Source organism: Sander lucioperca, chromosome 24 (genome assembly GCF_008315115.2).
Source record: "Sander lucioperca isolate FBNREF2018 chromosome 24, SLUC_FBN_1.2, whole genome shotgun sequence".
NCBI lineage: Eukaryota > Metazoa > Chordata > Actinopteri > Perciformes > Percidae > Sander > Sander lucioperca.
Window position 1 is genome coordinate 19,381,059 of NC_050196.1, and position 27,227 is coordinate 19,408,285.

The 27,227-nt window shown below is 42.8% G+C and overlaps 2 protein-coding genes across 6 annotated transcripts in view; both read left to right on the top strand.

Moving 5' to 3' along the window:
• mxra5a (matrix-remodelling associated 5a) lies at nucleotides 1-16,163 on the top strand. Its single transcript, XM_031316263.2, has 9 exons — nucleotides 1-94; nucleotides 1,603-1,833; nucleotides 3,256-3,385; nucleotides 3,790-3,949; nucleotides 4,296-4,526; nucleotides 4,801-8,775; nucleotides 12,701-13,613; nucleotides 13,713-14,039; nucleotides 14,428-16,163. The coding sequence occupies exons 2-9, from the start codon at nucleotides 1,637-1,639 to the stop codon at nucleotides 16,019-16,021; spliced, it is 7,527 nt and encodes a 2,508-aa protein (XP_031172123.2). The 5' UTR covers nucleotides 1-94; nucleotides 1,603-1,636; the 3' UTR covers nucleotides 16,022-16,163.
• A 4,298-nt stretch (nucleotides 16,164-20,461) lies between these two features.
• fam207a (family with sequence similarity 207 member A) overlaps nucleotides 20,462-27,227 on the top strand; it is a 17,075-nt gene continuing 10,309 nt past the window's right edge. Inside the window, exons 1-4 of one of the 5 annotated variants that reach the window (XM_031316266.1) lie at nucleotides 20,462-20,534; nucleotides 20,603-20,830; nucleotides 21,743-21,866; nucleotides 25,903-25,971. In XM_031316266.1, the coding sequence (XP_031172126.1) occupies nucleotides 20,675-20,830; nucleotides 21,743-21,866; nucleotides 25,903-25,971 (349 nt within the window). In that variant the 5' untranslated portion in view covers nucleotides 20,462-20,534; nucleotides 20,603-20,674. Of the gene's footprint in view, nucleotides 20,545-20,574; nucleotides 20,831-21,742; nucleotides 21,867-25,902; nucleotides 25,972-27,227 lie in introns of all 5 variants that reach the window. The other 4 variants (XM_035998779.1, XM_035998781.1, XM_035998780.1 and 1 more) reach the window with 4 other exon arrangements.

Below are 27,227 nucleotides of genomic sequence, written 5' to 3' on the forward strand. Positions count from 1 at the left end.
TCTAGTTTCAATTTAGCCTAACTGCGGTTTCTGGACTTCCACGTTAAAATGGAATATGAGGAGTTCCCCATGGAGAGGCTATCGAGATTTTGAGGTAAAAGCTTTCGTGTTTCTTTACAGGGATTTGAGCTGAAGTTATGGAATATTTAGGGAGCACTTTTGGCTGAAACTCTCGTGCGTATTTCACCGCATTTGATCCATTTACGCGCTGATGCAGGCAAACAGTCACCCACAAAAACTTGAGCCAAATTTGCAGCAGCGCTGCAGGGAATTAGGTTTACCTCTGAGGGATTAGGACTTTATCATCTGAGACGTTTTATTCCTGTTTTATTTCCGCAAGCACATGAATCACTTCTTTTACTAAGGAAGCAAATAAGAGACAAAATAATTTACATTTTAGCAGCCAATGAGTAGTTTAATAGTGATATATTCTACTTTGAATACCATGTTTCTATATTTCTTTTGGATTCACGTCTTTGAAATTAAAATGTGAAGTTTCTTGATTTGCAATTTGAAAAGGTGGATTTAATGGTTACAAACTCGGATCCCAAAATTCAAGTTAGAGCTCACTGCCTTTGGATATTAGAATGGCAAGCTTTTTTAAAATAAACTAATAGACTTAGATATATACTTATTTATACTTATTTAATTAAATTACACTATTTTGATAAGGGATCAAAGCCGCTTTCCATTTGAGTTTGTTGACAGATACAAAACAACGTTTGAGAGCTTTTTAATTTTATTTACTCAGTAATGGATGTAATTTAAAATGTAGCCAAGTACAATACTTAAAACTAAACATACTTAAGTAAAAGAACAAGTTTTAAAAACTACTTTAAAAAGTGAATATACAATAAAAACTACTCAGTTACAGTAACTTAAGTAAATGTAGTTAGTTACTTTACACCTCCGCCCGAAACCAACCTAACCGGTATGCTAGGCCGTGTCCGGTAGTCAAACGAACCGGACTTTGGCGTCAAACATGCTTGGGCACAGTTTAACTGGGCCAAGTGTGAGTGTGCCCTGAGTTGCAAAGTCTAAATTGCAATTGGAAATTGTTCCATTTACATTCATTGAGTTATAAGCCAAAACGCTTCTAGCTTGATTATAGCGCCCCCTAATGGCCGATCTTCACCCAATTTGGTACAGAGTATCAGAGGGGCATCGTGAAGACGTTTTCCGTTGATAGCATTTTGTTTGGCCGAGATATGCTAAATGTTGTGTTTGGTAGCTAGCTACAAAAACCGAGTTGACTGCTTTCCATTTAAGAAGTCGGAATATCGTATTTCACAGCTATAGCCAGGTTAGCTATTGTTAGCAATTTCAGTTCAGTTGTGCAAACATTGTAGAAGCATGTCGACAGATAAATGTAGGATAGGACTGTATGTACAACTGATTTACTGAGACACTAGTTTGACAGAAGTGCTAATAAACTGTATGTTACTACAGCTTTCACTGCTGTTGATGCACGGGGCAGCTATGTTGGATTTGCTATCTTTCCATTTGAAGTTTCCGACTTGGAACTTGAGAAGTCCGACTTCCTAGTACAAATGGAACGCATCATAATGAATGTGTGATGTGTTGGTAACGTTATCATTGCAGTTATTCGACGGGCAGCTACTGTAACTGATTGAAGATGGAGCGTCTGGTCGTATGCATCCTCCACACTCTGCTGCTGATGGTGCCCAATGTTGCCCCGGTGCCCCGTGTTGCACCGGTGCCCTGCCCCCGGCCCTGCTCCTGCCCCCAGCCTGCTGAGCTCCACTGCACCTTTCGTTCACTCCTCTCCATCCCAGCAGCTGTTTCCAAACATGTGGAGCGCATCAATCTGGGGTCAGTGCAGAAAATAATCCACAGATAAGGGTTAGGGGCCGTGCTTTCTGCCTTTTCGGCATTGCCAGTTAACGCCCACTTTTTGAACGGCTTGGATTACAAAAGTGATTTTCTGGAACCACACTGTTAAGCTCTATACCATTGCTATTCAATTGGGCTAAATTCAGGCTACATCTAGACTGCTAGGTTTTAGTTTCAAAAGGAATATCTTCTTCTATGTTTCCCCCCTCTCATTCCCCCTGCTCTGGTGTTCCCCCTTCTCATTCCCCCTGCTCTGGCGTTTCCCCCTCTCATTCCCCCTGCTCTGGTGTTTCCCCCTCTCATTCCCCCTGCTCTGGTGTTTCCCCCTCTCATTCCCCCTGCTCTGGCGTTTCCCCCTCTCATTCCCCCTGCTCTGGTGTTTCCCCCTCTCATTCCCCCTGCTCTGGCGTTTCCCCCTCTCATTCCCCCTGCTCTGGTGTTTCCCCCTCTCATTCCCCCTGCTCTGGTGTTTCCCCCTCTCATTCCCCCTGCTCTGGTGTTTCCGAGCCCCTAAACCGGAGACATTTGGAAACACTTCTGACCCGTTGTGGTTTGGAATCTGCGGGGTTGTGTTTCAAACGGAGACCTTTGACAACACCGACACTGACGCCAACGTTTCTCCTCCTGATTGGGTCTTATCGGTCACGACGTCTCGTTCTCTGAGACTAAAGTTGCTAACGTTACCATGGCAACTACCAGCAGTGGGCGGAGTCTCCACGCTGCCTCCTGTTTATGCCCAGTATAACAGAATGTTGATGAGATATGAGGTTTGGGCGTGTTAGTTTAAACAGAGATTAGATCTTCTACTGGAGATAAATACACTTAATGCACAGGGATCACTTTTGGCTCAAAACTCAAACGCTTAAAAACCAAAACATAGCATGTGAATGGAGCCTCAATTGGGCCGCATTTTAAAACAGAGCAATTTACCGGGGCCACGCATTTTCAGTGGGAAGTAAAGCAGCATGTAATGACATTTAAATCCAACACAAATAAATGCAATGAATAAAAATGTGTATTCATTGTTTCCTTTTTGAATTTGGTCACATCTGACACAGGCACATCGAAAAGTGCAGTCCAGACAGGGTTAAACTGATGGTTTTCATTCTCAATTTTGCGCTTCAGGGTTGAGAAATTTTTTATCACAGCATTACTACTTCTGCCGTTACCACTACATTAAAATAACAACATTTGAAACAGCGTGCTGCTTTCTGTGTTGAATGTTACTCGGCTATGGCGGAGTGTTGCATTCATGATCTTTACTACCATGTAGGAACATCTGTAGGCTTGGTTTTTCTTCATAGAAAAACTGATTTCATTTTACCCAGGCCCATGTATTGTTTCTAATATATTGTTTCTCATAAATGGGTTTTAATGGCCACTCTGGTTTTGTTGTTTCAGGTTCAACAGCATTAATAAGATTACAGACAAATCTCTGGCTGGTCTGAGGAAGCTGGAGCTTCTGATGATCCATGGGAACGACATCCACAGTCTGCCTCACGGAGCGTTCAGGGATCTTACTTCACTACAGGTACAGCGACTAAAACACGCCGTACAAAATGTTATCTTGGACTAAATTAATGGATGAATGGCTGTTAATGCGCAAGACACTGAACCCCAATGAGGAATCCAACACATTTAACATATTAAATGATCCATGTCTGGATTTCATTAATCAATATCAAATCACTTCAACAAAGATTCATTTTAGTTGAAGAACAAATGATTTTAACCCAGACTTAGTTTTACTTTTCTATTGTGTCTCTTTATTGTCATTTTGGTGTCATTTGTAGTTGTTTGGTGTATGTTTGTAGTAGTTTCACTCAAACAAGAAGAACAGATTTTAATTGGAGAATAGATTATTTTAACCCGGCCCTATTCATAATGTCAAATGTTGACTTTCTTTCTGTTTCTCCTCGCTGGTTGTTGGTTTAGATGTTGAAGATGAGCTACAACAAGCTGAAGGAGATCAACAGACACACCCTTCAGGGTCTGTGGTCCTTGGCCCGGTTGCACCTGGACCACAACCGCCTGGAGTTCATCCACCCTGACGCCTTCCACGGCCTCACCTCGCTGCGGCTGCTGCAGCTGGAAGGCGAGTCCCGAGTCACTACACTCTGCACTAACCTTCATCCTGGACTTTACATCTGGGTCGTTTTCACACTTTGCAAATATTCTTTTTTGACATTTTTGGCGCTTTTTTCAAAAATTTTAGCACTTTTTTGACATTTAGCTAAGTTGGATAACATTTGAAATAGTTAGCCAACCCTTAAAATATATAGGTCGAAATTGTTAGATGAAAGTTGAAATAGCTAACATTTGAAATAGTTAGCTAACCGTTGAAGTAATAAGATAATGGTTTAGATAGTTAGGTAACGGTTGTGTAAGTGTAACTTCCTGTGTCAATAAAGCCTTTTTTGATTCTGATTCTGATTCTGAAGGCAACCGGCTTCAGCAGCTGCACCCAGACTCTTTCACCACCTTCACTCTGATGGGACACTTCCACGTCTCCACGCTGAGGCACCTCTATCTGTCAGACAATGGGCTGACGTCGCTGCCCTCCCGGCTGCTTGCGGCCATACCTCAGCTGGAGAACCTGTACCTCCACGGGAACCCGTGGACATGCGACTGCAACATGCAGTGGCTCCGTGTCTGGTATAACAGCTCGCCAGGTTAGACTTTGACTTTCTGCATTTTCTTTAGTCTTGGGGTTCAAGTTTGTAGTTGATTTGTGTTTTTTTGACAATTGTGGCACTTTTTTCAACATTTGGGCTTTTTTCAACGCCTTTTTGTTACTTTTTTGGCGTGTTGTTTTGACATTAGTGCTTTTTTAGATGTTTTGACATTTTTGGTCTATTTTCAACGTTTTTGACACTATATTTGACTTTTTGGCGCTTTTTTCTGCATCAAGGTCTTATTTGACAGTTTTGTTGTTTCTGTCTCCAGGTGTCTTGAAATGTAAGAAGGACAGGGCCCTTCCTGGTGGCCAGCTGTGTCCCATGTGCTCCTCTCCCAGGCACCTCCAGACTAAAGATCTCCTGGTTGTGGAGAACCTGGTCTGCAGCAGCCCCATCATCAGCTCCCTTCACCGGACTTCCCCGCCCGATGACATTGAGAGTGAAGTCATGACCAGGGAAGACTTCAGGGAACCATTTGGAAACGTCTCTCTAGGCCTGTCAGACGAGCATGGGAATCAAGTGGACTTGGAGTGTGGTATTGGCGAGCCAAGAGAGTTTACCAAGATCAACTGGGAGCAACTAAACAAACTCCAGTTGGCCTCCAACATCACTTTGTCAGTGGATCTAGAATGCCCCGTTGATAGAGAAAAGTATGAGCAACTGTGGAGGCTGATTGCATACTACAGCAATGTGCCAGCCCACCTACGAAGGGGTATGATGCTCAGAAAAGAGCCTCATCCAACCTATGTGTACAAACAGGACTCTGAGAAGGACACCCAGTACTACACGGGTGTTAAAGTTAATATCATGGCCCAGCCGGCATGGCTGATGCAGACATCTGCAGAGCTTCAGCTGAACAGACTTCAATCATCAGCCAAGATGATAAAACTGACTCTGAGCATGGATTTTTCAGAGACAGTGGAGGCGGAGCTGGTGCAGAGACAGAGCAGGACATGGGTCATGATCGAGTCAACAAACATGACTCGGAAAGTGTTGAGTGCTATCCTGGGAAGTGCGAGTCAAATGTACTGTAACGTACACAGTTCTGGCCAACCGGTGATCAACTGGATGCTGCCAGATGGCTCAAAGGTGGAGGCACCATACAGCGGTCCAGACAACAGGGTGTCTGTGTCCAGCGATGGACGGCTGGACATTAAAACTGTCAGCCACACAGACGCTGGAATTTACTACTGCATTGCCAAGGTTCACAGAGACCTTGCTGTCATGCCTTTCTATCTGTCGGTGCAGGAATCCTCCAGCCCTCCCCCAGGGGAGGACGCCTCAATTACATCTATTGAGGGATTCATAGGCAACCCCGTTACCCTTCCTTGCACGGCATCTGGTTCTCCTGATGCTGAAATTAACTGGATTCTACCCAACCGCAACATCGTTAGTTTCCAAGCCAACTCCTCCAGAGCTTTGGTTGATTCCAACGGCACTCTACATATCCCTCAAACTCAGTTAATGGATAGCGGTTATTATAAATGCATCGCAGTGAATCTACATGGCGTGGATACGCTGGCTACGAAAATCACTTTCATGCAGCGCAAAGGGACAATTAGGCCATTGAAGACGTTTCCAGCGAGGCCTCAGTCGGCTTCAGGGGTGAACACTCAGATTAAAGTCCCCACAGAGAATACAGAGGATGCTTCAGGGGATATTGAAGTTACTCAGTTGGGGGCTCCGTTGAGCCGCTTGGATCCTTTGAGAAGGAGAGTTCCCGGGGGTTTGGCTCCTGGAAGGAGAGGCGTTTATCCATCAAGGACTATGCGAAGGAGACCACCAGTGCTGCGAAAATCAACAGTATCACGTGTCGAAGACAGAAGGAAGATTAACATGTCAAAGAGTAAAATAGACCCAGAGAAATGGGCTGACATTTTGGCTAAGATTAGAGATCGAAATGCTGATCGAAATACTGTGACACCTCTCCCATTTCAGTATACAACAGAGAGGAAACTGACACAGCTGAATACAGAGTTGCAAGATACTTTTGAGGGATCATCCGATGGCATGACTGACTTCACAACACCGCACACTCCAACACAATATACACAAATGAAAATGGATAAACACATCACAACCCAAGACTTGAATTGGGATCTACACCCGACTTCAAACAGTGTGTTTTTCCTTCCACAGCTGACCACATCTGTTCCCCTACAGGCTGTCACTTTCTGGCAGGCTAACACAAACACTGCAAGCAGCAGCGGTACATTTTCTCTACAAGAGAACCATAGCACAAATGCAGATGTTGACAGAGTCAAAACAGCTGATGAATCTAAGGCCTTGCAGAGGAGCAGGAATACGGATAGACCGAATGTTCTTGCCAGCTCTAATAATGACCGAGAACTCTCTTCAAGGGGAAGTGAAATTATACCTTCGGTCAACCCAAATGAATCAGAAACAAACCAAGAGGAAAATGGAAAATATAAGGACACACTTGATGGTTTGCAATCCCAAGCAATGCTTACAACAGTATCTCAAACAACTAGACTTGTATCAGAAACAAATCAAGAGAAAAATGGAAAATATGTTCGTGGGACTACAACAACTTCACAGTCGCGCGCTCCGACAAAGGACACAACAATTGACTTGCAATCCCAAGAAATGCTCACTACAGTTTCTCCAATAACTACACTTGTATTTACTACTACGAAAAGGATTGGGTCTGAAGAACAATCACCCCCGCACCTACGACAAACTAACTCCAGGAGAAGGAATGGTGGTCGCCGGAGAAAGCCAAACAAAAGGAAACAAAAGCTGAATAAACCCACCCAGTTTATTGCCACCACACGTGCAAATGCTCCAAGGACTACTGCCTCCACTCAGCTAAAAATAAATTCATTAGAAGTTACGACAGCCAATTTAAATACCACTGTTCCATTCAGAGGCAGCCAAGCGACGTCATCAGGCAGACTGAGTCATGAAGAAAGCACAGTCTCAGGGCATAACGATGAGACAGCCACCAAAATCTTTTCACTGCCCCCCGAAACAAACGAAAGCCATCTACCCCTGGCCAAACTGCTATTCAAAAGCACATCACCAGCACCATCATTTCCAACCGCCTCTCCAGAAATGGGTCACGGAAAGACAAGTTCTCACACAGCCTTGGGAATCTCAGAGAGTGCATCTGCTTCAGAGCGCTCGGATATGTTCACATCAATCACTCAGTGGAGGTTTACAGGCAGCCCTCTTCCACCTGTTAAACCCTTAGAGGAAACACAAAGGGTAAGCGTTACGGGAGACCTTGGACCTACACCACGCTCTGGCAATTCCTTGGGGGGTTTTCACGCTGTAACGCAAATGCAAACAGATGTCAGGCAGAATGAATCAGACCATCAATACATACCCACGGAAAAAGGTGAACAGATGCTTTTGAAAGAGACTGACAAGCATTCTTCACTGCTGCTGCCAACCCTGTCCGCCTCAGCTGCTTCCTTGATGGAGCGTGAAATCAGGACAACTTCTGAATACACGTCAAGTGGCTTTATCAAAACATGGCTGAGCATGCTTTTTGAGGGTGATTCGGACACCGATCACATTACCACAAAGAAATCTACAATACCTGAAAAATCCTATCATAGTTCAAGTAAAAATAAAACCACAAGTAGTGAGTCAGAGTTAGAACGGCATCCTAAAGAAACTACAAACATAGGAAGTAATGTTAATGACCTTTTTACAAGTACCGTCATTACAAAACCTCCCTCTGCTACTTCATCAAGGCCTGATGCTGTGATCCCATCTACAGTGGCACCACATGTAACGCAACCCAAAACATTGTCCACAGGCGCAGAAATGGGCCCTTCATTGAGGGCCACAACGGAGGAGGCTCCAAGCATCAACGTCATTCCCAACAACCAAAACATCCAACCCATCATCAAATCAGACTTCTATCCTGCAACTCAGCCAACTGACCCCAAACTGGCTCTATTTATGAGTAAAAATCCAACTTCTCCAGCCCTAATTTTGACCAGCGGGCAGACAATCAAGCAGATGGCCACCCCTGCACCAACAATTACTGCAATCCCAACTGATCCATTCAGAGAGGGACTTTTAACAAGCACTCAAGATGTGTCCAGAAAGCAACAGCTGCCTGGACAAGGATCTATTCCAAGAGGGAAGCCAAGGATCACTAAAAGCAATTTCCAGACTTTGACTGTGGAAGCTGAAACAGATGCTCAGCTTCCCTGTGGGGCTGAGGGTGAGCCAATGCCTTTCCTGTCATGGACTAAAGTTGCAAGTGGTATGTATGACTCAACCTCTCAACAACTCAGTATGTTATGTACATCAGGACAAGGCTTTTGACTTCCTTCTTTACAAGCACTACAGAAAATGGGAATAATTACTGAATCAGTGTAATCACATAGTACGTAAGAGCAGGGGTGTACTGGACGGGGGGGGGGGGGCTTCTGGAGCTCCAGCCCCGAATGTTTTCTCCAAAGCCCTGAATCTTTGAGGGTTTTAAATTAACTTCAACTTTTTGTCATTTCCCCTCAGTCTCTCTGACTCAATGCAGCAACCCTAACTATGTTATGGAACTTTTTTTTTTTTTATTAAAAAATGCCAAAAAATAGGATGTTACTATCTACCTATCATGTTTTCCCCCAAGAAATGTTTTTTTTTTTTATTGCATCTACGCCCAGCTTTATTGAAGTTTCCAATAACAATAACTGAAAAATTTTAATTATTTATATATTTTAGCATAATTGTTACTAGTGCAGTGTGTCTGTTTGGAGCTTACTGATTGCTTGGTTCCTTGCTCAGCCTCCACAAAATGCTGCTTGCAGCATTCTCAAGAACTGCTTATTCGATCGACTTCATCATCGACAATGCGCTTCTTTTGGTCCTCAGTAATACACCTGCCAAAGGTGAAGTGAATTGGATATCTTGAGATAATGACAGTCAGAGAGATTCCTTCCTGTACAGGTAGATGATGCTACTACAGCAACACATTTTGGCCAGATGGCACCATATTTGTTGGGGCCACTCAGACATAACTACACATGTCCACTAAATGTGGTTGTAAAAGCACAAAGCGTTCAGGAGCTATGACATATTTTGTAATATAAGCCCTGTGCACAGCATTTGAGCATATTTTGAGGGCCAGTTATAGAAAAACTGTATGGAATATCAAAATTTGAAAAATATTTTTTTTCCAGCTTGGTCCAGAGATAATCTGTACCAAATGTGGTGATCATTGCTCAAAATCTGTAGAAGTAGTGTAAAAACTGGTTTGGAAACAATTAAAAATGGCGGATTATCAAATTGAGTGTTGCGGTTCAAAGGTTTCAGGCCAAAACGTAAAGTAAGCTGTTATAGCACACACGAGATTGCTTGCTTTATAGATTCAAGGGATTTATTTGTCACATATACATACGTATGTAGTAAGTATGTATTTGGCCAGCTATAGTAAAACTATATGGAACTTTAAAAATCTGAAGAGGTAACTTTTTCCAGCTTGGTCCAGAGATGATATGTACCAAATTTGGTGATGATTGTTCCAAACTTTTATGGGTAGCAAAGAAACAGATTTGGTCACAATTCAAAATGGCAGAAAATTGATCAAGATGCAAATAGGCGTGGCTTATAAGGATAGATATGGGGCCTGTTTCACAAAACCAAGATAAGGGATTAAGCCGGGATTTATCAGTTATCCTGGATGAATTTAGCCTTGACTCGGTTTCACGAAAGTGGAGGCACATAAATCACCATGGAGATTTATTCTGTGCAGCTAGCCTGCTCCTTACCAGGCTAACAGCCAGGCTAACAGCTAGCCTGCTCCCGACCAGGCTAACAGCCAGGCTAACAGCTAGCCTGCTCCTGACCAGGCTAACAGCCAGGCTAACAGCTAGCCTGCTCCCGACCAGGCTAACAGCCAGGCTAACAGCTAGCCTGCTCCCGACCAGGCTAACAGCCAGGCTAACAGCTAGCCTGCTCCCGACCAGGCTAACAGCCAGGCTAACAGCTAGCCTGCTCCCGACCAGGCTAACAGCCAGGCTAACAGCTAGCCTGCTCCTGACCAGGCTAACAGCCAGGATTTATTTAATCCTGGAGCCTTTTCTGATCACCCAGCAGTGGTTTTACCCTATTGTTATCAGCCTGGATTAAAATACAACAGGTGCATATTGCTGTTCCTTTAAGTACTGTTATTATTTAAAGTTGTGACCATTATTTTTTTTTAATAATTATTCATGTGACAGTCATCGTTACTGTTATATTGCTGTATGAAGACTGCTGTTCATATTGTTGTTAGAAGTTTGATGAATATATTATGGCAGTTGTTGAGATAATTAGAAAAGGCTGATAACATTTCAAATGTGTTTTAAATGAAGTCTGTTACTAAGGGCAACACATACAATGCTGTACATTTCTATAGTTGACCAATGCACCTCGAATTATTTTAGTTGATAGTAGTAGTTAATTTAGTTAATTCTTTAACAATAAGGATCATGTTTGTTCCTCTTCCATGTGCATTGTATTTGGCATTCTTAGCACACAATTTGTGTTGTCCAGTAAACTGGGACTATAATTTGGGAGGATTGTACAATTTGAAGAACATATCCTAATTGTACAATCCTCCCAAATGATAGTCTTAGTTCACTGGACCAGTAACTATCTAGTGATGTAGGCTACTGTACATTCATGTAACAACAGGGAGAGGACACCCCAATGGTTTTTGACCTTATATTTAGCTGGGGGGGAAATAACTGATGAATATACTCTGTTCCATTCATGTTTACAGTGTGCATGGAATTTATCACTTAATTATCTTTATAGTTTCTAGATTTTAGAGTCACATTTCTTCAGTGTCTTTATTTTCTATGTTCATATATACAAGGGAGCAAGGCATATAATATGTAGAGAAGGAAACTCGTCCTCTATAAAAAATAAAAAAACACGAGAAAAAGCGTGGCAGATAATAGCGGACCGACTGAATGATAGTCTAAAAATATACATTTATGAACTACTGCTCTTAACTGAAACCATTCACTGAGTCACTGTCATCTGCAAAAACAAACAGTTGTACACTTTGCATTAAAAGCGAGCAGTGGAAGTTAATATGACTTAGGAAATTTATATTTTAGCCCATGAGAGAGAGGGAGAAACAGAGTGAAAGATATTTATGCATCATATTTTAGTGTTGTAGAAAATTGATCTTCATGGTAAATTTCCTGAGTAACATTATCTTCTGCTTACTTTTAAGGCAAAGAGTACAACTGTTAATTTGTGCAAATGATTAGTAGCCTAATCCTTGAATGGAATGATTATGATGGTTTCAGTTCAGAGCAGTGGTCAGTTAATGTATATATTTAGGCTGCTTACACATTCAGTCGGTCCGTGATCGTCTGCTACACTTTCTCTCTCTGTTTCATTACAGCGGCTGTGTTTCTTTTCTTTTTATACAAATAATGTGTTTCACGTCATCATACTTCCACAAGAAGCTGCTGCTCACTCTGTATAAAGTATGAACAATGCGTATTCTCCATTTTGGCATCAGTAAATCTGTGATCGACCTCGCGGTCTTTTGAGGAAAGTCGTGGACGCTCATCTATCTGAATTACTTCAGCCTGGCTCCACCTAGTCTCTCCTCCTCAGCCTGGCTTGGCCTTCGTGAAACGCACCAAGCCAGGATGCTCAGATTAGACTAGGTCAAGCCTCGCTTTATCAGTTATCCTGGATTTATATATTCTGCTTTTGTGAAACAGGCCCCTGGACCCACAGCATTCAGGAAAATAAATGTTGTTTCTGAGAGTTACAGATCAAAAGTTACAGGCCAACATGTAAAGTTCGTTGTCATAGCGTCACCATCTGGTCAAATTGCACCAAATTCGTCAGAAACCAATGGGAGACGTCACAGATGCTACGTCCACTAATTTACCAGTCTATACATTTAATATGTCTTCCCCTTACGCATATACTATGTGTTAGAAAACACACCTATATTTGAATTTTCTCTCTTTCCGTTCATGCAGGAGCGAGTATCGCTCAGAACACCAGGGTTCTTTTGAAGTTTTTGTTGACTTTTGTTGCTTTTTTTACATTTTAACCTGATGAATCACTTTATATTAATATGTTTGAGAGTTTCTGTGTGTTTTCCTGTGATTCCTGATTTATTTTAATGAAACACTTTTTTAATATACTTTAAAATTCTCTTTTAATTCATGCAGGAGCGAGTATCGCTCAGAACACCAGGATCCAGAGGTTAGAAGTCCATCCAAACGGTACATTAATCATTAGGAACACACAGCCCACAGATGGAGGGCAGTACCTTTGCACGGTCCAGAACCAGTATGGCACAGACAAGATGGTGGTCAACCTTGTGGTTTTCGCTCAGCATCCGCGGATCCTCCAGCCTCGGCACAGGGACATAACTGTGCAACTCGGTGGCAAAGTCGATTTGGAGTGTAACGTGGAGGGTCACCCTACGCCTCGAGTCACGTGGACGCTCCCAAACTACGTTCACGCTGCTGCAGCTGGCATTGGCGCTCAGCAAAATGTCGCCATCTTCAGAAACGGAACTCTCCGGATAAACCAGGCTGCTTACGCAGACCAAGGGATTTATAAGTGCATTGGGAGCAGCGCAGCGGGAGTCGACACGGTCTCGGTGCGACTTTACGTGTCTGCGTTGCTGCCCGTGATTCAGCAGATGCGACACGAGAACACAACGCTCCTAGAGGGCGCCAACGCCTACATCCATTGCTCGGCCACAGGTGGCGCACAGCCACATATACGCTGGATCACACCCAACGGTGTTCAGCTCATCGCTTCCCAGTTTGTCAACGGACGCAAGCTTGGTGTCTTCCCCAACGGGACGCTGTACATACAGGGTTTGGGCCAGGGAAATGCAGGGAGATACGAGTGCTCAGCAAGTAACGCGGTGGCTTCAAGCACAAGAACGGTGAGCCTGAGCATAAGGAGGAATCCGTCCTCTGCCAAGGCCCATATCACCTCTTCATCCCCCCAGAGAATAGATGTGATCTACGGGGGGAGGCTGCTGCTCAACTGTGTGGCGGCAGGAGTCCCAGAGCCCCGGATAATCTGGAGGACGCCCTCAAAGAAGCTGGTCGATGCTCAGTACAGGTAACAAATGCACAAGCTACTTAATTATTTTATAAATGTTTAAATAAATGAATGTGTTTAATGTCCTCTGAATTCTGAATGTTTCTATTATCTTTGCAGTTTTGACCCCAGGATCAAGGTGTTCCCTAATGGCACCATAACCGTTCACTCTGTGACCGACAAGGACAGCGGTGACTACCTTTGTGTGGCACGAAACAAGATGGGTGATGACTACGTTCAGCTGCGGGTTGATGTGCTGACCAGGCCAGCCAAGATTGAGCAGAAGCAGCAGAGATCCAGTCAGGAGGTTGCATACGGCGGAGACCTGAAGGTGGACTGCGTAGCATCCGGTCTCCCCAACCCTGAAATCAGCTGGGCGCTGCCCGACGGCACCATGCTCAACCCGGTCAAACAAAGAGAGAGTCTCAGTGGGGGGCGCACTCGCAGGTATGATGATGGTTTGGAGGAGTGGTTGGAGAATAAAGTAGCAGAAAACCGAAACAGAAAAAAAGTAAAGTACAAGCACTGTGGACTACAACAAACAGGCCAAAACAAAAACAGACGTTCTGGACCAGAACGGAAAGTTCAAAGGAGAACATACTGGCTTTGTTGTCAGAGAAAACTAGTATTTCATCTTAGCGTGTTTACTTAATATGAAATACCATGGTCATTTTATAATTTAACACATTAAATATATTACAAATTTCTCCTTTAATAACCACATAATTGCATATAATCATACATGCTCTATTGAATTTTCTTGAATTTTGAATAATGCACATAACTCTTAACTAACAGCTTCTTTCCTTTCCTTTCCTATCTGAACTCTGTGTAGGTATGTGGTGTTTGACAATGGGACGCTGTACTTCAACCATGTCGGCACGCCAGAAGAAGGCGATTACACCTGCTACGCCGAGAACCAACTCGGCAAAGATGAGATGAAGGTTAGAGTCAAGGTAAAGGTTGCGACTTCCTCGCCAAAAATCCAGGATAAGGACCAAAAGAGCATTAGGGTTTTCTATGGAGAGACTGTTACACTGAGATGTAACGCCAAAGGGGAACCAACGCCTGTCGTCACATGGATATCCCCCACGAATAGAGTTATCGCCCCTGCAATGGACAAATACCAAGTCCTGGATGACGGGACATTGGTGGTTCAAAAGGTTCAGCGTTTTGATGACGGTAACTACACCTGCATGTCCAGGAACAATGCAGGACAAGACCATAAAGTCATCAGGTTGGAGGTTCTCGTAACATCTCCAATGATTAACGGCTTAAAAGGAACTTTAAACGCCATCAAAGTGACCGCAGTCGCTGATCAACGGACACTTGTGGACTGTATCGCAGAGGGAATGCCCATTCCTCGCATCATGTGGGTTCTACCAGGAAATGTAATCCTTCCGGCGCCATATTACAGCAACAGAATGACCGTTCACCCAAATGGTACTTTGGAAATCCGGTTGGCTAAGAGGACGGACTCAGGGCAGCTGGCTTGTATCGCTCGTAACGAAGGAGGGGAGGTTAAACTGATAGTCAACTTAGATATAAAGGAAGTTGTCGAAAGGGCACAAATCAGAGGTACTAACACAGATAATCTATCGTTGACTGTGGGAAATGCTGTGACTTTGAATTGCTCCTTCGAGGGCTCAACGCTACCTCACGTCACCTGGATTTTACCCAACGGCACACCTTTGCATAGCGGTGCTCAGTTCTCAAAGTTTTTCCACCGGCCCAACGACGGCTCTTTGATCATCAGCAACCCTTCCATTGCTGAAGCCGGTATGTACCGCTGTCTGGGGCGTAACTCTCGAGGGCTTGTGGAGCGTACATTCACATTGTCCCCGGGGAAGAAGCCAGAGATTATCAACCGTTACAACTCTCCGGTCAGCGTTGTAAACGGCGAAGGACTTTTGCTTCATTGTCTAACCAATGCCAAACCTTTTAGACTGACATGGACGCTTCCAAGTGGGGTTGTCCTCAACAGGCCGCAGAGAGCTGGACGGTATGCCGTGCTGGCTAATGGGACACTTTCTATCCATCAAGTATCAGTCTATGATCGGGGTTTGTACGGTTGTCGAGCTGCAAATGAATACGGCAGCTCTCAGCTTTCTGTGTCAGTAATTGTGATGGCATACCCTCCTCGAATCACCAACGGCCCTCCCTCTGTGACTTACGCCAAACATGGAGTAGCTGTTCAGTTGAACTGTGTAGCAACTGGGATCCCTAGAGTTGAGGTAGCATGGGAAACACCTGATAAAACCCGCTTGGCTGTCAGTGCACAGCCACGCCTTTTTGGGAACAAGTATCTTCATCCACAAGGTTCCCTCGTCATCCAGAATCCGACGCAAAGAGACGCTGGTGTCTATCGATGCACAGCCAGGAATGCCATTGGCAAAGACTCAAAAGCTACAATCCTCAATGTGTTCTGAAGAATTGTCCTATTCATAATGGAGTGTTTGCATACTGTATGCCCAAAGAACTGCCCAGTTAAAAGCAGCTAATGTTTGTAATGATCAAAATGTTGTAAAAACTGCTGTCACAGTGATGAAATAATGAGTCGATGAAAGCCTGCAGTGGTGCTTTGAGTGTGTTCTGTATAGAGGCAAAACGTTGATCGTATTTTGTGAGCCATAGTTCACCATTTCCACGATTTTGTGTTTAATCCACATCACTGGGAATTATCAATGGGCCTCCCATTTTGAGCGTTTAGTAGAGCTGCAAGGAAAAATGCATATTGGAAATATGCATATAAAATATATATATAAAAATATTGGAGACATCCATAGATGGATATCAGATTTTTTTTCCAGAAAGAACTGCCAGTTTCAGTACCTTTTGTAGTAATGGCCCTGTGGCTCAGCATTAAAGTAAGTTTTCTCAGAATTGTTGGTGTCTTTTTAGTTACATAATTCAGTGTTTCCCTACAATTGCTTGTTACTAACTTAGCTTGGGGAGCTTATTCCCCGGAGTCCTTATGTTTTTTTGCCCAGCAGTTTTTCTTGGATTAGGGTGGCACCTAAATCATGGTTGCAGCTGTCGCTGTGGTCCTGCTCCTCGCCGTGCTATGGCCTGCTACACCCTGCTACGCTCTGCAGTGCCCTGCTACACACTGCTACATCCTACTATGCCCTGCAGTGCCCTGTTACGTCCTGCTATGCTCTGCTACACACTGCTACATCCTGCTATGCCCTGCAGTGCCCTGCTACACCCTGTAATGCCCTGCATTGCCCTGCTACGCCATGAACTACTACAACTATTTCTAGTCATAGTCCCATTATCTTTATTGTGACTATTATTGCCACTGTTCATCACATCCCCAACCAGCACCGTCAGACACCGCCTACCAAGAGCCTGGGTCTGTCCGAAGTTTCTCCCTAAAAGGAAGTTTTCCTCACCACCCGAGGTTTGTCCCTAAAAGGGAGTTTTTCCTTGCCACTGTTGCACTAAGGGCCCTATTTTAACGATCTGAGCGCATGGCGTGAAGCGCCTGGCGCAGGTGCGTTTAGGGCGTGTCCAAATCCACTTTTGCTAGTTTGACAGCGGAAAAAAGGGTCCGTGCGCCCGGCGCATGGTTCAAAAGGGTTGTACTTAGTGTCTTCATTAATCAGAGGTGTGTTTTGGGCGTAACATGAAATAAACCAATCAGAGATCATCTCCCATTCCCTTTAAAAGCCAGGCACGTTTGGACCTTGGAGCATTGCTATTATGATGGAGGATTTACACCGTAATATTTTTATTTGTAATCTTCTGCATGTGTGTGTGCTGCTGTGCGTCCCTGTGTGTGTAACAAGCATTGTGTGCACGCGCTGTGCACGAGCCTAGGAGCATTTTACTAATGCTCTGTTAAAATAACAATGAAATGCTGCGTTATTGACTTTAGACCAGGTTTTTGTTGGTCAATGGTGTGATCACTTCCCGCTGCCTCAAGATAGCAATACTCCCAGAATGCACCTGAACACACCTCCCTGTAAGACCAGCACGCCCAGAATGCACCTGAACACACCTCCCTGTAAGACCAGCACACCCAGAATGCACCTGAACACACCTCCCTGTAAGACCAGCACACCCAGAATGCACCTGAACACACCTCCCTGTAAGACCAGACGTGGGTGCTGGACAGGAAACTGCGTTGGTAAACTAGCAAAGACACTTGTGTTGGGCTTTGCGCTGCACCGGGTGCAAGATAGGGCACTAAATAGTTGCTCTTGGGGGAATTACTGGAATCGTTGGGTCTTTGTAAATTATAGAGTGTGGTCTAGACCTACTCTATCTGTAAAGTGTCTCGAGATAACTCTTGTTATGATTTGATACTATAAATAAAATTGAATTGAATTGAATGATGGTCCAAAATGATCTTAATCTAATAATATAAGATGAGATAAACTTTATTGTCCGTTAGGAAAATTTTCTTGGGCAAGAAGCGCTGACAACTGCATACAAACACATGCATTAGTTATCAATCGTACAGTTTGTCACAAAATGCACAGTTAACACAGTAGAATAGTGTTAAAAACAAATGATGTTAAAAGGGTGCAAGGCACCCCTAAAGCTCTGATCCTGGAATGGATTTTTTATGATGATAAGTCCTGATTACATGGAGTCTGGTGGGTTTGGTGATGGTGATTTCGGGGCTGTTTCATGTTAAACTAAAAGGATCTTCCTCTTTAACTAAAAGGTCTATCTCTGTAGGGATCCATCCCATAATGTTGTCAGACACTTAGAATAATAATCTGAGTCTGTCAGCAGCAACAACAGAACTTTTAGTGACCCTAACTGCTGCTGAACATCAGTCCTGTAGGGTTACATTACAGCTTGGGTCACAGCTGACGGTTATAGTGTTCTCGCTTAATATGGCACCAATTTTAAAGATTGTGTTCCAGTCTGTCACTTAGAAACCAATGCATGGGGAAATATGAAATAAAAACTAAGTTACCCTTTAATGTATGAGTTTGCCGAGGGAAACCAGCGACTTATCCCCGATCGGCACTGGCACTTTAAATCCTGATGAATCAGAGTCAAGCGGGAGCCACTCATCTGAGAGAGAGCAGCGATGTGCTGGGTTTCCTCTCAGAGCAATCATCAGAAGGCCTTTTCATGTTGAAGTGGATCCAGTGGATCACACAGCAGACTGCTGACTGTAGTCACACATCTGTTCATCTGTGTTGCTGCCATGAGGAAGAGCCACAGTGGCCCCTGGTGGAAGATTAACATCATCTAATGCTGAAATATTGGTTTCATTGGGGTTTTTTCTGTCTATGTCAAGGATGTCAAACTCAATTCAACCAAGAGCTACACTGGAAAACAGGCATGTAGAGTTTACTGTAATGCTTTTATTTTGAAAAAAAGACAAATATCTTTTCAGATATCATCATCAGAGTTAAACTCCTCGGATTTGCATTCTGTTGAAAACTTGTTTTTAAATGTGCAGACTCCATTTCGGTCTGGTCTTCTGTTGCTTATTATTATTATTATTATTATTATTATTATTATTAGTCCGGACTAAACTGAACCCACCACTGTTTCTCCGATTTGAGGTTAATTAAGATTTTAAGGGGAAACACTAACAGATATACGATACGATACGATACAACTTTATTGTCAGCCAAGGCTGAAATTCTTTGTGCATCCCTACACATACATGAAACATTACCTCAAATGAACAAAGAAAACATGTATAACAACAGAAAATGACATAAACATACACACAGACAATGTCTTGGAGACGTATATCCCTGAAATAAGTATTGCGCTGGATTTAATGTAGCTGATTTAACAACAGGATATATTTATGTATGAAAGAGATTTTAAGTCTGATGCGATTAAGATATCAGAATGAAACTTCCCCGCTGATTACTGACAATGACACTTATTATTTGGTGGATTTAGAAGAAATCTAACAGACACAAACAGACAAAGTGAAGAAACGTAAATGTTTTGTTTCCACCAGTCTGAAACAAGAAGTGTTACGAAAGATAAACGGCTAGAAAACATTGTTAAAATCTCAAAATAATGACATCATATCTCAGAATAACTAGTTCATATCTCTAATAAAAAGGTGCTATGAAAAACCTCAAAATAATATGTCAAAATAGTGACATTTTAAACCATAATAAACCCTTTAAGTTGATCACTGGAACCTTCCGTCTGCGCTGTTTTCCACCGGTCAATTTACCCGGGACACCAGTCACGTTTGGCATGTCAACAACTGTCAAGCTAGCGGGAGTATAAACACTTTTTTAAGATGAGGGATTACCTTTCAGAATAAAAGCTTTCCTTTTGGCTTTTACTTTTTATTGGCTTTTTATTTACAAGTTATTTGATATTAAATTGAATGAGTGTACAGAGAATATTTACACGTCCTTTGAGTGTTGATTATATAGTAGGTAAGAAATATGTTGTAAATATGTTTGTATTTTAGGCTACTTATGTGTTGTTGAAAACGAGATGGAGTTATTCCCAAAAAAAGAGTTCCTACAAGAGAGGTAAAACGTGTCGGAAAAGAAGGGAAAAACTGTCAAAATAAAAGACAAAAACATCAAAAAACTGAAAAGTGCAGAAAGTGAAAATACTTCACTGTCAGTGAACATGCTGCCAAACCTTCCCTCATTGCTGTTAGGGTTGCAAAGTTATTAATTACAATGGTTTGGCATATGTTGAGGGCAGACACAAACAAAGTTGTTCAAGTCAATTTGGTAAACAGTGTGAAATGGATCAGCAGGGATGTCTATGCATCACCCACATGCACAAACGTGGGAAAAAAAGTGAAAAAAATGTTGGTACAAAATTACAAAAAAGGTGAAAAACACGTCGAGAAAAAACGTGAAAAAAAGTGACACAATGTCGAAAAAGCTACAAAGTGTTAAAACTGACTTTTACAGAATCACTTCCGGTGGTTATTGTCGCTGACTTGACTGCAGCACAGCACGCGCTGTTGACACACACACACACATACATACATACATATACACACACACACACACACACACACACACACACAGACAGACAGACAGACAGCGTTACTTTGTTTCACTTTACTACACGTTTGCAACAAATGCGTTAGTCTGAGTTTAAAGGGTTTCAACATGGTGGGAAAGATAAAACATGTCCGCCAGAAGCTTCACCAAGAGGCGGTGCGCCCCGGCTCCGGGTTAGCATTAGCATCATCGCTAACGGAGCTAACGGCTGTTTCTGCTCCAATACTCCGGCAACAACAGCACAACAACAGGAGAGACGCACAGGTCTGTTGGGATGCAGCCAAAGAGTTTGTTCATACATTCTGTTTAACATGAAACAGCCCCGAAATCACCGTCGCCAAACCCACCAGACTCCATGTAAATAATCAGTACTTTTAGTGTGTATAGAGCCAGCATATTTCCACATGTAAATGGGTGAATTAAGGGTTTATTTCAACCAAACCAGAGTGGTGATTGTTGGAGCAGTGGAAAGATGAACCAAGACGGCTTTTGATAGTTTAATTTAGTTTCTGTCCACTTTGAGTGAAGTGTGTTTTAAGATGATAAAATCCCTGTTTATTTACATGGAGTCTGGTGGGTTTGGCGATAGCAATTTCGCGGATGTTTTTTATGGTTAAAAAAGGATCTTACTCTTTAACAAAAAGTTCTACTCAGGTATAGGTACAACATTATGGGATGGATCCCTACAGAGATAGACCTTTTAGTTAAAGAGTAAGGTCATTTTTGTTTAACATGAAACAACCCACCAGACTCCATGTAAATAATCAGTACTTGTATCATCGTAAAACACACTTCATTCAAAGTGGATAGAAACTAAATAAAACTACCAAAAGCCGTCTTGGTTCATCTGTCCACTGTTCCAACAATCACCACTCTGGTTTGGTTGAAATAAACCCTTAATTCACCCATTTACATGTGGAGATATACTGGCTCTATACACGCTAAAAGTCCTGATTATTTACATGGAGTCTGGTAGGGTTGGTGATGGTGATTTCAGGGCTGTTTCATGTTAAACTAAAAGGATCTTACTCTTTAACTAAAAGGTCTATCTCTGTAGGGATCCTTTCCATAATGTTGTCAGACTCTTAGAAATATAATCTGAGTCTGTCAGCAGCAACAACAGAACTTTTAGTGAACGCTGACTGAATAATTATTATTTGTGTTGTGAACTCTCAGGCTCCGGCGGAGAGCTGCTTCCCCTCGGGGATCTTCGCCGGCACGAAGATCACTCCGGACGCTCTGCGACAAAGTCTCCAGTTTGAGGAAAAAGCTCCACATGTTCCCGCCGCTGCAGAGAAAGGTAACAACTGCAGACTGTCAGCGCTCAGAGGCAAGAAAGTAGAAAAGAAGTCGAAACTAAGCATCCAATACGCCGGGAAAAGCGCCAGAAGCGTCAAAAACGTTGCAAGAAAAAATGTCGAAACAAAGCATGAAATACATAAAAAATAGCGCCAACACGCCAAAGAAAAGTGCGTCAGGCAAAGATTGAAGTAAACACCCAAAATGTTGAAAAAGCGCCAGACGTGTCAAGAAAACGTCATTAAAGCACCAAAAGACATTATGCTCAAAACCAAAATTATTAGTCACTTTTTACCCTGAACAGAACCACAAAACAATGTTAATCATCAAAAAGCATTACAGAAAATGCCCCAAAAGTGCCAAAGAAATGTAAAAGAAAAGTGGTAAATAAAAAAGAATGCTAAACTGTCTGTCTGTCTGTCTGTCTCTGCCTGTCTGTCTGCCTGTCTGTCTGTCTCTGCCTGTCTGCCTGCCTGCATTTCTGTCTGTCTGCCTGTCTGTCTCTGCCTGTCTCTGTCTGCCTGTCTGTCTGCCTGTCTGTCTGTCTGTCCATCTGTCTGTCTGCCTGTCTGTCTGTCTGCCTGCCTGTCCATCTGTCTGTCTGTCTGCCTGTCCATCTGCCTGTCTGTCTGCCTGTCTGTCTGCCTGTCTGTCTGCCTGCCTGTCCATCTGTCTGCCTGCCTGTCCATCTGTCTGCCTGTCTGTCTGTCTGTCTGCCTGCCTGTCCATCTGTCTGTCTGTCTGCCTGTCCATCTGTCTGTCTGCCTGTCTGTCTGCCTGCCTGTCCATCTGTCTGTCTGTCTGTCTGCCTGTCTGTCTGCCTGCCTGTCCATCTGTCTGCCTGTCTGTCTGTCTGCCTCTAGAGGGCGGTACAGACTGGTGATCCAGCAGCAGACAGCAGGAAGGACTTTAGATTTCTGAGGCTCTAGTGAAGTCTGCTATGGCCAAGGGGGTCAGCTTCTCCTCGGACCACGAACCTCCTATGGCGCCATTTTGATGCTACCAAGCCATCAGCTCCCGTTAGCATCCCATTGACTTCCATTCATTTTGACGTCACTTTGACAGAGAATAACTTTACATCTGAAGCGTTTAAAGACTCTATTTGCCCATTGTTTATTTCTAAAGAAACACGACAATGTATAAAAGGCTCCATTACCTTGTAGCTCACGTTATGGCTCCGTAGCAGACGTTTTTATAAAAATAGGCTAACGATTGGGTCATAACCACGAGACTTACTGTCTCATAGTAGAGGAATTACCGTATAGTACAGGAGAAGCTCTCAGGCAGTTTGGACTTCCATTAGCTGTTTAAGTTTAATTACTAATGTTAACTATCATTTTAGTGATCAATAATTAGCCTGTGTCTATATTATCTCCTTACATATACCTACGCTCTCCGTCTCTGCTAGATTGGGAATGATTGAGATTTCTCTTGGCACAGCTACCAGAAGACTTCCAACTTTCAGACACATTGCTCACGGCACATTTACGTCGTCTCTCTCAGTTGGAGGCTGCGCAGTAACGCTCAGCGCTCACCGGAAAAGTGCTTCTAACGGCCTTCACTGGTCTCCGTCCAGAGACACGGGATCTGTTGGTCCATTCTTATGTACTGTCTATGGCTAGGACCCAATATTTAGAAACCAGGTCAGAATATATATAGGAAGAAAATGTCTCAATCTCTGTAATAAAAGGTGAGTGTGTTCCTGAGTCTCCGTCTGCAGTCACTCATCCCCCACTCCCATCCCAGCATGCATCTTGTTTTTGGAACTTTAAATGCTGAGAGGGCGTCTGTCATTTTCCTCAAAGTGCTGAAACCCTTCTGTTCATGTCGGAGTAATCCTAGCTATTACCACGTGTTCTTTTAAAAGAATTACACTTGTTCTTTTAATATAAAGGTTTCCAAAATGTGTCCCAAAAGCTTTGAAAAAGCGACAAAAAAACGTCTAAAAAGCGTAAAGAAATTGTCCAGTGTCCAAAAAGCAACAAATAAGTGACAAAAAGCATCACACATCTATTTTTTTTTTTTTATTATTATTTTTGAGGTTTTTCATTTCATTTGACAGTGACAGTGGATAGACAGGAAAGAGAGGGCAAGACACGCAGCAAATTCTAACCTGGGCAGCTGCAGGACTCAGCCCACATGGGGCGCACGCTCTACTGGGTGAGCTAGAGGTCGCCCCAAAGGTGTCTTACAAGGTCTGAAAACAGCTCGAAAAACAGTGTCTAAAATATGGAAGTGTATTACATTCACCATAGAAAAAAATGTAGACACTTTATCTCGTAATTACGAGATCCTGATCTCGTAATTTTGAGAAAAGATCTCGTAATTATGAGATAATTTTAAACACCTGGAAGGCGGCATATCTAGCTAGATGTCAGTAGGCCGCGGCCACCGAGAGGTAACATTAAATTCAGCTGGGTTAAGTTAGGGTGATACTTCTTATGTAACTTTATAGACAGTATTAGTTAATGGACATATCTGTTCTACTGATCCTGCAGAAACACTACAATGTCCAACAGATCAGAATGGGCTTTCCGCCGGAACAACCGCAAAGTCCTGAGGTGCCTGCACAAAGTCGACAAACTCATCTATAGTCTATAGTACTTAAAGACATTAGCATCTCCCAATGTCTTTCTCAAACCAAAATAACAACGGATTAAACTACACAGGTGAGACGTGTGTTGTAATGAATCAGCTGTAATACCTAGTGTGACCAGCAGAGGGTGTCTAGGTATAGGACCATGGTGTATGTTGGTATTAAGGGAGACCAAGAAGAGTAGCTACAAGCTAGGTTTTGGTGATGATGTTGGTTCGTACATTAAAGTCTGAGCACAAGCTCGTTGTGGATTAAAAACCATGTCTCATCTTTAAGACACAAACAACACATGACGTAGGCCTGTTTGGTTCCATGGCATCAGCTAGCCTGAGAGCTTCACACAAGAGAGCTGCTTTCTGTTGTTGTGAAAATGCATTCATCTCATAATTACGAGATCTTTTCTCATAATTACGAGATCTTTTCTCAAAATTACGAGATCTTTTCTCATAATTACAAGATCTTTTCTCAAAATTAGGAGATCAGGATCTTGTAATTACGAGATAAGGTGTCTACATGTTTTTTTCTATGGTGAATGTAATATGCTTCCATACTAAAAAGCATCAAAAAGTTTAGAGAAAGAGGGACAGAGAGTGTAAAGAAGGAAGGTTAGAAGGTGAGCAGTGTGTGTAATCACAGCGATCAGTTTGCTCTAACGTTGGGAAGACGATGCTCCGCTGGGACCCCAAAGGCAGATCAGATCCCCCCCCTGCCCACATCTGTGTATCTGCAGCAGATTTTCATCTCTGCCTGTTCTCTCCCAGAAACAGCAGATTATCTCTGCAGATAAGGCTTGACACGCCGCAGGGCTGGGCTTTCTACACAGATATGTGCTGTGACGTTGACTCCAGAGAACAGGACTGTAAAAGCTCTTAAACATGACATGTATTATGACACGGAGTACGTTTACATGTACACTAATATTCTGAATTGGATCTGGCTCTGTAAACAGCGGCTCCTGTTTGAGAAATGTAATCAGTTTGTATCAGTTCTCAAGTTAGAGCAAAGAGCTGCAGCTTTCCATTTATTTAGTTTTTGTTTATTATGGGGAGACATGTCAATGTTTTTTGCACTTTGTTTGGCATTTTTGTCATATTTCATAATAAAAAAGAAAAATTGCAACGTTTATGACCCTTTTTGTGTTTTTAAGCGACTTTTCTTTGCAAAATATTTCTTTCAACATTTTTGAAGTTTGCAACTCTGTCTGTCTGTCTGTCTGTGTGAATCCATTTCTCTGTGTGTCTGTCTTGTCTGTCTGTCTGTCTCTCTGTCTGTCTTTCTGTCTGTCTGTCTGTGTGAATCCATTTCTCTGTGTGTGTGTGTGTCTGTCTTGTCTGTCTGTGTGAATCCATTTCTCTGTGTGTGTCTGTCTTGTCTGTCTGTCTGTCTGTCTCTCTGTCTGTCCTCCAGCTCCAGGTTGATGTGTAACTGTGTTTGTTCTCAGGTCCAGAAGAGAAGAAAGTTAAGACAAAGAAAGAGAAGATGAAGGAGAGGAGAGACAGATGGCTCAACAGTAAGTTGAAAACAATAGTGTGGACATATTTAACACTTTTTTTCTGCTCATTCTTACATTTGTTTTACCGTTTTGGGCATTTTCTGCATTTTTGAATCCGTTTTTAGAGCTTTCTTTGACATTTATGCCGTTTGTTTCCTACATTTTGGCCCTTTATTGACGTTTTGGTCCCTTTTTTCAATGATTTGAGGCTTTGTGCGCGTCCCTGAGTGTTGGGCCCTCTTTACAAGGCTTTTGAAACTTTGTTTGTCGCTTTTCTCTACATTTCATGGGTATCTGTTGCAGAAAGAGTTAATGTTGCAGATTAAGGAGCGAGTCTCTGAGATTTGGGTCCATCTTTGTGTCTCTGTGTAATTCTAACATCATCATCAGAAACTGAAGCTGCCGCGCAGCCAATCAATGGCTGCCGGGTAACACGAGCCATTTCCTGTCCAGCCGGTAATTATAATTAGGAGGTAACGGCTGCTGAAAGCCGAGAGCGGCTCCACGGATCACACTCTCAGGAATCAGACGGGAATCACTAGGAAATCTGAGCCCAGTGTTTACAGGCTGATGGCTTCATCATCAGTATCTGAGGCTTGAAGTGAGATTGTAAACGGTCAGTTTTCTTTATTTTAGTCCCAGTAAAAGACTAAGATGAAGGTGAAAAGGCACCGGACATTTTTATTAATCTCTACACGACAAAGTGTACAAACGTTCCAACCCCAGGAAGCTTCTTTAACGATCCTGGAGCCTAGGGGGGTTAGGGTACAGAGACCCGGTGCTTAACGGCACAGGGTTTTGGTACTCTACCCATCTAATTAAAGCCATTCCCACTACGTCACCTTCTTCTTCCACACTGGAGCCAGCAGTCCAGTGTAGCGTACTGCATTCCCACCGCCATCTCTCCTTTCCTCTCCTTTTCCTTCTCCTCTCCTCTGCCTAGTGTCAGGTTGTTCTCAAAAAATTATAATTTTTCCATATCTTTCAAACATTATTTCTGTTATTCAACTTTTCAATGACATTCATACTCATTAATTTTGGGGATTAAATTATGGAATGAATTTAATTGTGAGTTGAAAATGTGTTCGTCTTTGTTGAGTTTCAAAAAAAGCTTTAAAATCTAAATTAATTCAAGGTTTTGAAGTCATTTGAATAAAATATAAATTGTAATAGTATTACTAGGATTTTTAGCGCCTATTTACAGTGCCTGACAAAAGTCTTGTCGCTTATCTAAGTTGTAGGAACAACAAATAATAACTTGACTTGTAGTTGAT